The 12,312-nt window shown below is 33.0% G+C and overlaps 1 protein-coding gene across 1 annotated transcript in view; it reads right to left on the bottom strand.

Annotated features, from left to right (window-relative positions):
* Positions 1–12,312, bottom strand: part of LOC129230541 (synaptotagmin-6-like) — an 85,092-nt gene that overhangs the window by 48,281 nt on the left and 24,499 nt on the right. The window contains exons 4-5 of the mRNA XM_054864945.1: positions 7,094–7,290; positions 5,243–5,347 (exon numbers count right to left, since the gene is read on the bottom strand). Of these exons, the coding sequence (XP_054720920.1) occupies positions 5,243–5,347; positions 7,094–7,290 (302 nt within the window). The remainder of the gene's footprint in view (positions 1–5,242; positions 5,348–7,093; positions 7,291–12,312) is intronic.

The raw sequence follows: 12,312 nt of genomic DNA, 5'->3' as shown, positions 1-12,312 counted from the left end.
AGCGATTCAGAAAACCGGGAAATTCAGATATCCGGGATAGCGATGGTCCCGAACTTCCCGGATAATTGGTTCTCTACTGTATTATGTTCGTGACTTAACAAAAATTATCTGCACTACTGTGACACATCGCATTCTATTTTGAAAAAAGGAGATTAGGTTTCGCTTATGTAAACTGAGATTCGTAACACCTGTTCTTCGAGATTTGTTTATCAATTACCTTATCAATATTCTTCAAGAAATTTAAGCAATGAAACATCGAAACTTTACTGCTACGATAAGACTATAACTATGATCCTAATCAGTGAAAAAGAATAGCTTAACTAAGTAACTATCATAATTACCTTTTTTCTACAAGTTATTAGTCTTTTTTGTGTTTAAAATGAGAGACGCTTTGAAAATTAAACTTCTCAATTCGTTTAATTCTTTGATTTTAGGCCATCTGAAGAATTCTCACAGGGATGTTATCTTGATCAAACACAGACATCTTTTCAAAGATCAACTATTTAAAATATGTTTTACTATCCGTTTAAAATTCGATAATCTAATAGAATATATATTTTACTTTTCAAAAATTCATGTCATTAAAACTATTATTAAATTATGTCTTATAACTCTTCTTTTTTATGCATTTTTTCTTTTTTTTAAAAATAAAAATCTTAACTAACTAATATTTTTTAAAAATGCAGACGGAAAAGAAAAGGCAAGAAAAAAATTATTGGTGGGAATGAAAAGTATATACAGCTTAAGCATAAAGAGACAGCTTTAATAACTAAGAGTCGTAGAAAAAATTAACACAGAATAAAGGAAATTTTTTTTGAAAATTCCTAAAAAATGAATGAAAAATATTTTCAGAATTTAAAGACTAAAAACATACATATAAAAAAAGGAATAATAAAATAGGGTATGGAAAAAAAACGGAAAAACTTACGACCTTTTGCATTGCTGATTATTTTCACTTTTTAACATGTGCAAAAACTATCTCTAGTTATTTAGTTATGAATCAAGTAAATATACTTTTTCGCGGTTAAAGCTTAAGTCAAAAAAATTTTTTGTGCTAAAATTTGCCCGAAGCAAATCCTTTTTGTTAGTTTGGGAGTTATGAGGGATTGCATTTTCCCAACAGACAGCGATTTTATTATTTTTTCTCGAAACTGTTTAAGCAGTGAAAAAGAAGTTGTTTGGATAAATAGTGAATAATTAAACTAAAACGTCATAATAAGGTTTTTTTCATCAAAAAGTTTTGCTTGTATTAGATAATCCTTTCTAAACTTACTGTAGTGGAAAGAGAAGACAGATAAACTAACAGAATGGTAAACTAATATCGTGAACATTAAAATGATTCAGATCTTAAAAACCTACTCTTATTTTTTTTTAAATTATTAAAAACGTAATTTATTTATTATTTATATTTTTAATCAGATATTTACAGGAGATTAAGCCTAGGCATAGACTTTTGTGTATATTGATGTCAATGTCTTATTTGTTTAATCTTTTTTACTTTCTTTTACAAAAAAGGAACTATTGTATTCGCAAAAAAAATGTTCACTGAAAATTTGGCCTTAATTTCCATTTTGCTCACCCCCGAATTAATGTTGAGTTTTTTTTTTCCAACCCGACCACACGCGGATAAATGCCTAAGAGCGTATTAACACTCGAAATATTCATTTTGACATTCCCCGAGTATTATTACAACAACTTTTCACGTGACGTCCGTATGTACGTATGTATGTATGTGCGAATGTGCGTATGTATGTCGCATAACTCAGGAACGGTATGTCCTAGAAAGTTGAAATTTTGGTTTTTAACAATGAAACTTGCCAAATCATGACAATTTGATAATATTTTTGGGTTATGTTTGACATGCAGGGAAATGCTTTATTGCGACAAGGCTGAACTGGATCCGGTAACTTAATTGTTTTACTGGTTTCACTGTCCATGGCCCCACTGAATACTTAAGCGCCAGCTCATTCAGTGGGGCCATCCACTGTCATATTAGGAGAATGAAGAAACGAAAAAGTGGTCAACAGTGAACGCTATCTACTGGAGTTTAGGGTTTGTCCACTGGAGTTAGTTTTAAATTTTCAACTATCAAAATAGCTCCAAACAGGCAATTATTTCGTTCAAATGTAGAAGCTATACAGCATAGAAAAAATTCAATGAAAACCTACCTCAGCTATGTTTTTTAACTGCGTTTCCCTCGAATAATAGTTTTTTTTTTTAGGAACTAATGTTATTTTGTTTTTAGTGCCAATTGCTTTAAGTGCGTTTCGGACTTCGCGCGGTAGCAGAAACAGTGCAACTCTGTGACGTACTTCGCTTATTTTTAAGAAAGACCGCAAACTTTTCTTAGTTTCGGCGGAAAAAGAACTAAATTTTAAAAAGAAAAAAAAGATTAAATTTTAGTGAACAAAGATTTTAGTTGCACTTCCTGGGTTTTAGGATACAATCTATAGGTAGCATGTACTCAGAGTTATTTTAAGTTGATCATATTAGTTTTTAAACATTTTGAGATTAATCTAATGTCACTTTATGTTGCAGACTATTTTAGAGTTTTTTTCTGCGTCGCTGATTGCTGAAAAAAAAGAAAAAAAAGAAATCTACTAACAGTGTACTTCGAATATTTTTTTAAAACGTACCGACATTTTGCATGGAAAATATAGTAGAAAAAAGTTATAGTGTCCACACAGTACTAGCCGTATTTTAGTCCTACTGTTATTATTATTTTTATCTCATTATTTGTTGGACTCACACATAGTTAAGAATAATCCAAAAAACCACGTTCTTATAATTATTCATATATTTTGTTTTTTTCGTGAAATATTTTATCATACGTGTTATAAACTTAAAGTTCATATAATTCTTTGAGATTAGTTAAATAATATTCCAAAAACGCCATGACAATCTTGCAATATAAAATGTATGAGATTTAAAAAAAAAAAAAAAAAAAAAAAAAAAAAAACCCCTTTACCATGCAGTAAACTCTAAACGTGAAAATAGCTTATTTCTGAGAACATGTTTAGCCTTCAAAATCAAAAACTACATGGGACTAAGAAAATCTTTTAGATTTTTGAGATAAGTTCCTTATGAAAAAAAAAAAAAAAAAAAATCACGAGTTTAAAGATTCATTGGCGACTATTTAGTTTAAGCTAGTTTAATAACAACGGATGAACAAAAATTAAAAAAACCCCCTAAATTGTCTTTATAGTATTAGTGATAATGAGTATTTACATTTAAAAAAAATTCTGGTTCTAGAATATTAAATTTTCACAGAATTTATCACTGGCCCTTATCAAGAAATAGCGTAAATCCTGGATTATTTCCCCAAAACCATAAATGATTGGTGCACTTATCGCTCTAATAATGATAGAATAAGTTTTCATGTGTATTGAGTATGATTTTTGCTGCGTTCTTGCATATCTTTTCATCGATAAGAATAAACTATAAAAATTTCACTGTGCCAAAAACAATTATTTAAAACGTCATAATGTTAACGACTATAGTGCAGAACGGAGGTGCATTTACAAGAATCGGTTTAGAATGTGTTTATTGCTAATAAAAATGGAGTCGTTTACAGAATTTAAAAGTATGTTTTTCTGAAAGAGCATGCTTAAAAACATAGGATCTGACCATTTTTTAAATAATTTGTTTAAGTTTCATATTTGTAAAAAAATAATTAAACCGGTGCACTTTCATTGTTTACGCTTCTGTCGTGTGACGTCACAAATGATGAAATGCCATTTAGTGTTACCATTCACAGCTCAAAATATTTAATTTGCATCTTTACTAACGTGTATTAGCAACGATATGGTTGATAGCAAACGTAGAGAGCAATTTTTATTCGCTTCTTGATTATCATAACGTGGAAACCCAGTGAAAAATGCGCCAAAGGGCATCATTTGTGACGTCATAAAAACCACGCCTTGTTTTCAAAATCGGACATTTTACAAAATTAATCAAAAAATAACTGTTGGGAAAATTAAAGTATTTTCTCGGTCCATGTTATTTTTTTTACTCATTCTATCAATTTCAGTGACTAAAAGTAGTACTTTTGACTGAAGAAAACAACCCCCCATTGGAAATGTTCTAGTTTGGCGATGTTGCACAACATTTAATCCACTTTCTCGCCATATTTTGTGAAAGTTACATAGAAACTTCTTATTTGGTGATTCAGGGTGCGACATATGAACCTTCCATATTTGGAAAAGGAGTTATATGAGTTGTGATGCGGACACCGTGGAGATAATGGTATCGACGGATAGCGGCTATGTGTGCCATTCGCAATACTAGCAATAGCATGGCGCGATAAGCATCGTCATGTGTTGAGGAGTAGCGTATTCGAAATGGTGGTTTTTCGATTAATACTCAGCAGGAATTTCGCTTACGATTCCAAATTGGTCGACAGGATTCTGTTTGGCTAGAAAAAAAATTCAGGTGTTGAAGACTATTCTTCAGTATTAATCTTATATTCCTATCGAAAAACTGCTTCCAGCTGCACGTTTCAGTGCTGAACACTTTGGAGAATCCTGGCTGTTCGCTCTCCCAGATGTCATATTTTTCAGCGTTGTAACAGTCGGCCAGGCTTTTTTTCCCCCAATGCAATACATGTGGCTCTAAAATTTGACAGCCCAAAATCATAGTTTTTAATTTGGAACAGAATCATGTCTGCCAAGATGAAACCGAACATGAAATGCGTGCTGAGTAGCAATCATAAAACCGTGATCTCAAATATGCTCCTGCACAACACATTACGATACTTAAAGAGCATTCCATTGCTACTAAGTATTAGCAAAGGCATTACTGCAAATGGAACCTATTCTGCTACCTGTTGACACCATTTTTATCACCGTATTCCCAATACAGCTCATGCAGAGCATTCTCCAAAATACGGGAGATTAATATGCCGTACATGGTATCATGTATGACTTTGGCATTTTAATGGGATTTTTTTGAAAGTTACAACTTGCCAATAAGCTATATTAAAAGCTCCTTATAGCGAAAAATATTTCACCAAAAATGAATAAATAAATCCACTGGAAATTTGAAAAGCTAATTAAAGTGCAAAGTGAAAGTATGAGGAATAAACATGGTGGTAACGTAAACAAAAGATAATTTTATGTGTCCGCCGCAGCAGAAAGTAAAAAAGTCGTCTTTTACCTAAACCAACTATGTTCTTAAAATACGTATTTTTTTAGTTTGCTTATAGAAAAAAAAAATCAACGAAGAAATTAACATATGAACTTACTCGTGTTTGAAATTTTTTCTTCCTGTCAGGCAAAAGGTATATTTTGATGTATGGATCAGAAGTTCCAGAGAAATCTTTGGCTGGTAAGTCATGTGCTTGAAGTACCTGTGAAAAACAGAGAAGATGTTAGTATTGCATTCAAAAGAAAAATAACAATTTAAGGAAATAGTGAAAAAAATAAATTTTTAAAACCATGTCAATGTATCATGGTAAATCAATAAAATATAAGTTTAAAAATAATTTCATTCGTTTCGTTTTTCATTCCGAGATTTGGAGGGAAAAAAGGTTTATTTGATTTTTTCTTTTTTTTTTAGGAAACTAGTCACTTTTTCTTTTTGTCATTATGATGTTTCAAATAGCGATTATCTATCAAAATAAAACCCTAATAATGCTTACAGTGATTTGGCACAAAGGATATTACTCTCAAACTACTCGCGTTTTAATTTAATTTACCATGATCATATATACACCAAAGAAAAAAAAAAGCAACTTTCAAAGTTTGTGTTACAAACATCTATTTTTCTGACTTTCAGGCTCTGGTCTATCCAAGATGTTTCGAGTTAACGTTGATATGCCTCATACGTCTCAGTCCTCTTCAGAGCACAAATGAGTTCGAAGAAAACTGTACCTTATCGAACTTTATCTTAATTTAGTGGTCAAGCTCAGGTTTGATGTTATTGCCTCTGATAGGCTCATATGTTTTTATTTTAGAGGACATCTTTTGGCCAGTATTCCGAGGTTGTGAAAGGACACCTGATTGGCTTATTCCCTAAGTTAGTGAGAGAGTCAAGCCCAGGTTTGATGTTATTGCCTCTGATAGGCCCATATATTTTTGTTTTTAGAGGACATCTGCTGGCCAATATTCCGTGGTTGAGAGAGGACACCTGATTGGCTTCTTCTCAAAGTTTTAGTGAGAGAACTTTTGATTGTTGCATCTATGTTATCGCAAAAAAGGAAATAAGCTGATTGAAAGAATGCTTATAAATTAAGATGAATAAGCAATCAGGAGTCTTTTCCACACCGACGAAGATTGCTCATTCAGAGGCAACAACATCAGTTCTGAGTTGGTGCTATATCTAATAAAGATTATCATCTCTGAGATTGGTGCTATATTCCAATGAAGATTACGATGTCTCAGATTGGCACTGTATCCGATGAGGATTACGATCACTGAGATTGCTGCTGTATCCAATGAGGATTACGATATCTGAGATTGGTGCTGTGTTTAGTGAAAATTACGATCTCCGAGACTGTTGCTGTATCCAATGAAGATTAAGATCTCTGAGATAGGTGCTGTATCCAACGAAGATTGCTTTATCTGGGATTGTTGTTGTGCACAATTAAGACATAGAGATTGGTGCACATCCAAAGAAGATAACGATCTCTGAGATTGGTACTGTATTCAATGAAGATTACGATCAAGAATCATTTGGTACAAAATTCTTCTTTGTTTTAAATCGTGCTCGGAGGAATTACTCGGAGGAGACTTGAAAGTTGAAACGTCAGCAAAACTTTCGTGAGTGGACTACGGCCTAAAAACAAGCTAGCTAAATTAATATTCCCGATCCGTGAAAGCCTAGTGCTTACATTCCCATAACAATCTTTTAATAAAAATACTTTTCTGTGCCTTTTTCCAAATGATGTAGACTCTATCGGTTATATCTGCTTGATGATTCTGAAGGTTTCAACATTGGAAAAGCACAAATGCTTTGAAAAAATCATAAATAACAACAATTTGAAAGGTTAACTATTAATTTTTGCTTTATTGAAGCTGAGTATGTAGCTCCGTATAATTACTGTAGGGTTTACTTGATATTCCACTTTATTGTTGGTTGCTGCGGCTTTACTTACCCTCACGACTAAGCCTTCGACGTCGTGGTCGTATCGCAAGGAGAATTGCAATTTTCCACATGCAGCGCCTTGTTCGCTGCCTTCGCCTAAAAGGTCTGCTCCGCTGTCAGACGACCACTGCCTCATCATCTCTGCTTGATACAGCTCGGGACGAATGCGGCCTATCGCTTGACTTTCTCGTTGTGGAATGTTGCACACTGAAATTAAAACGACGATAAATAATATAGAATACAATTTCGTTTTTATTTAAGTTTAGAAAAAAAAGTTTGCTGCAAGTGCCCCTCTTGAAATAAAAATGACCAATTTGATAACTATTTGTACGTTCAAGTCTCTAATTGTACAACTGAAATCTTATTGCACTTCTTTATTGTCCATTAATATTTTGATGGCGTAATAGTTTCTAAAATACTTCAAGTATATAAATTGCTGGAGACGCAAAATGCAACACCTAGAAGTAATCTGAATAAAACGAAATTTTACACGCGTGATGGCAATATTGATATTATAAAGTGATTACAAAATGAAAGCAAAATGGTAATTTATTACTGGAAAAATCTGAAATGAATGGAAGTTCAAGTGCCCTGTTGAGGCACTTCTAGCGTCAATGTACAATGTGATACTGTCTAGCTTTGAGGCGAAGCAGTCTAGTACGATGTCCTGCGTCATCTTGTACCAGTTACTGTAAGCACGCCATTAATTCGAGCAAACTCATTAGCTGTTCGATTTATCGTTTCAAGTGATCCCAAATATGTACGATTTGTGGCAAATCATGGCATCACACATGGCAGAGACGTTGATAATGAGGATAAAGAAGCTTATTGATACCAATGCCGTGCGTGACTAAACATTGTCCAGCTAAAAAAATTGTCCTTGTAGCCACAATATGAATGAACACATGTGTCTGAAGCATGGAAAAAACTCACGGTTCGGCTGTCATAGCGCTGTGAATCAATAGTAGTGTAGGGTGGTTCAAAAAGACTTTTTTTTAGCTAGAGTTCAGCACACACCTTATTTCTTTTAGACCTAACAGACTTAACTTTTTAGACTTTTATTTCTTTTAGACAGTAAAACCTGTGAAGTTGACCACCCTTGTAAGTTGACCACCTGTCTAAGTTGACCGCTTTTATCAGACACGGAATTAGTCATAACCATATATATCAACCTCTGTGAGATGACCACCTGTTTAAGCTGACCACTAAAGTATAGCACCGCAAGTGGTCGACTTACACAGGTTTCACTGTAATAGTATTATGCTGTAAAAGTTTCAACTTCATACTCAAATTTTAAGAGGGTGCTTAATGGCCCCTTAATTTAACACTGGCCGCAGCATGGAAAATGCACACAAATTAAAAAACATTTCATTTCCCCAGCTGTTTTTTCGTAAATAATTATTTTATTGCAATGTATATGCATATTACTAGTGTATATTTTAATATGTAGCATTGTTTTTCCAGTTCAAAGTATTTTTTAACCCCCCTCTCCATACGTTTGAAATTTTGGGGAGGGGATTGAGCACCCGCTTTCAGTTGAGTTCTTCCAGTATATTACTATCCACAAGTATAAAATATTGATGGGTGTCCTGTTATCTAGGAGACTTTTTTTACATGTATTTTTGAACCACCCTATAGTAGAGATCCTAAATACGGAGAGATTGGACAACTTCGGAACGGCGGCCATCTTATGTCCAAAAATGCCCACTCTCCGTAGACCGTAATGCATCTTCTGCCCCAAATATCACTGTACATTGTATCGAAAAAATTGCAAGCTAGTTATGATATTATGAAATGCAATGTGCAGATCACAAATACATGTTTGTTTTCTATCTTTATGAACAAGTTTTTGAGAACAAAAATTTCTTTGTAAGCGCTATGACGATACAAAACGATTGGCGCCGGATCGCCAGTTTTGGCGGTCACTCCGTTTAATGAAAATACGAGGAAAAGAGAAAATCAGTCTGTTTTTTAAAGATTCCATGTGCTGTATTTCGTGAGAAAGCTAAAGATTCACACGGCGCAGCATTTCGAGCTGACAACACTTGGACTAAACATGGCGGATAGCGGCGCGCCGTTGTCCAATCTCTCCGTGTATAGGATCTCTACCCTATAGTAGGGGTTATGATGTTTCGTATACGATAGCATCCCACAATGTCACTTCAGCTGTGGGTGCGGTGTGCCGGTAACAATTAGCACCTACAAAATACTTCCGGGTGGTGTGCCGCTCAGAATTCGATTGTTTCCTATTATGTCATTGGTATTATGGCACTGAAAAAGTTACAAATATACAACTGCACCAAGCTCGAGTAGTCGAACTTCGATTGTCGGCGATTCAGTTCTGGTTAAGATGAAATTTTCAACTGATGTCAAAACATCACAATTTTTTGGATATAATTAAACTATGTATTTCGAAAGCTTTTGTAAAGGAGCTTGAAGTTAACTTTTTCGCTCGGATTTTTAAAAAAAATAATTTCATTTTAGATTAATAACTTTTAGAAGATCTTATCAAAGAAATGTAACAATAATTTACAGAAAAACAAATGTCACTATGAAATTTTTGAGGTTTTAGAGGGTGCAGGGGGAAAGTTTGCAAAATATTTCTATTTCATTTATTTATTTGTTTATTTTGCATCTTCGTCACATCTAGTGCATTTAAACTCTATTGCACAAGATTGCTAATTTAGTTTCGAAAATTAACCACGAATTAAGCTTCAAATTCCAATATTCCCTACTGTAGTATGGAAACCAAAACGCAATTCTTTAAGAATCTCAAAAACGCCGATACTGCTCTTTAAATTCTTCCCATGGCAGTATAATTCTGACATGTTTACTCCAAAAAATGTGTCTGTTTACTTGAATCATAAGTAATTAAAACTCTCTATTTAATTTCGTTGTTAAAATATTTCATACAGAGTGCACTAAAAATGGCTGCATACATCTCGTGGTTAATTGTCGAAAATTAATCTCTGAATTCCCAAGCCACTTTCATGTTACAAAGTAACATTTTAATAAAATGCTCTCATCAAAACTTCTCTGCTTTTTTTGCTCCGTAAACAAGAACCCATATCACGATCTCTGTTGACATGATATAAATCACTCTTACGTGAAAATTTTATTACACCCGAGTTCTTGAAGTAATTTTAGAAACAAAGCTACAGAGCATATTTGCGCTACATAATAAATTAGTACATTTTCGTGCTATGTAAGGAAAATAATAAATACGCGATTCGGCGCGAGTCAAAGTTTGTTCCTGAAATGCCCACCCCCCTTTTTTTTTGTCACGCAAGAGTATTTATAAATAACATCTACGTCAGTAAGTTTTGTTTCAGACTGAAGGCCTGCCATTTTTATTTATTTTTTTTTTTTTTGAAGCTTCTGATTTTAAATGCGATTCTTGCCTAATTTCTATTTATGCGATGAACAAAGCACGTAATTTATTATTTTTATAAGGGAACGGTACGACGGACTTGTATTTCCGGTAAAAAATTTGAAACATTGTTCTTAAATAAATATCGATAGTTATATAAATTAGTCATATATTAGATATATATCAGCAATAAAAAAAAACGTTATTAATAAGTATTACTTGCGTATTGACTATAGCAAACACCAAAACTTTCAAAAAAAAAAATATTTCTTGAATACTTAATATAACCTCACGACGACAGGTGTTTTTACACATTACAGAATAAAACAGGAATAACCCCAACCATCTGTAAAAATACGCAGACTGGTAGTGTTTCCACTTCTAAAAAACATTAATAATGATACCAGCGGCAATGCAGTATTTAAAAAATTGTGGTTCGTGGCTTATTTTTTCAATAAGTGAGCCTAAACTTGAAAAGACTAAAATTGAGCAATGTCCCTGCCGTTCCTAAACCCAGTAGGTTCTTGGTGAGTAATTGAGATGTAGTATTTTGTTAACGGAAGGACATTTGAGAGTATTACTTTGATAACACCCTGATTTCATGGTGGAGTTTTTTTTCTTAATTGTAAGCCGCGAAGTTTAACTAGACATTAAAAGGATAAAAGTTAAACTACTCATTATGTTCTGATGAACAAGTTTATTGAAATAACAGTAAGTGACAAAAAACGGATTTCCAGCTTTGTAAAATCACAAAGGGAAAATCGATTTGGCCCTTGATTTTGAGTTATTTGGGAAAAATTTGTTCGGATTTGAAATTTATATATTTATTAAGAAATTGATATATGACATGTGACCAAATTATAACTTTTAAAGTTCAAGTGTTTCATTTCTTTTTTCCTGGAATTTACCAACAAATCTAACCCACGTTACTTCTCTCTCATGTTATTTTACTGTTAGAGAAAAATTTATTAACTTACAGAACTTTAAAGAGATGCTAAACAAAGAGTATCCAAAGTTGTTGCGGATAAATTCTAAATTGTATGTTTATTTTCTGATTTTAGTGAACTTTTTTTTTTGTATGAAACGAAGCTATTCTTCTTATTCCAACATTGTCTAAGAAAGCTATGAGACATCTGTTGAAAATGAATTGATTTTAAAAACTTAATCCTTTTGCGTTTTTTTTCTTTCATTTTTTAGTAATTCTATTTGTTTACATGTTTATTAACTTGCTTGTGTTTTTCAATGTTATTCAGAGTAAGTCTATAGCAGAAGGGTTTTTTTTTGAGTTTTAAAGCAAATTTTAATCGTATTAGGACAAAACAGTTGCGCATTACAATGTTGAACAATTTCTGAACTACAAAACAATTACATAGGTAAGCATATCAATAGTACGGTGAAAGTCCGAGTCTGGTAAATGTTGACCTTAGACGGTGAATATCAAAATACACATGCCGAAGACATCAGAGGAAGACCAAATATTTACAGTGAATCACTGGTGAAAGCCGATATCCTCCAATTTCGGTTTGCCACAGTAACATTTATTGTATGTCACCGTAACTTGATTTATCTTTATTAAAACTTCTGTTAACATCATAGAATTATTTCCAACAATGCAATTGGTGGTAAAATTTCTAAGTAATTTATCAGCTAACAGTACACACTTGAAGCAGATAGGGTATGATAATTTCATTCTGAACAAAATGGCTGTTTTAATGATAAAATAATAAGATAAATCTTTAACGTAGTGCACCAAAACCAAAGCATTAATTACAAAAGTTAAATAACTATATTTATAAAATAAAGCAGCTATTGCTTCAACTGTTGATAACTGAGTGTAGGCGTATCTCTCAATAACAAAG

This window comes from Uloborus diversus, chromosome 9 (genome assembly GCF_026930045.1).
Source record: "Uloborus diversus isolate 005 chromosome 9, Udiv.v.3.1, whole genome shotgun sequence".
Classification (NCBI taxonomy): Eukaryota; Metazoa; Arthropoda; class Arachnida; order Araneae; family Uloboridae; genus Uloborus; species Uloborus diversus.
The sequence above is the reverse complement of the archived record's forward strand: the minus strand, read 5'-3'. Positions and strand labels throughout refer to the sequence as shown.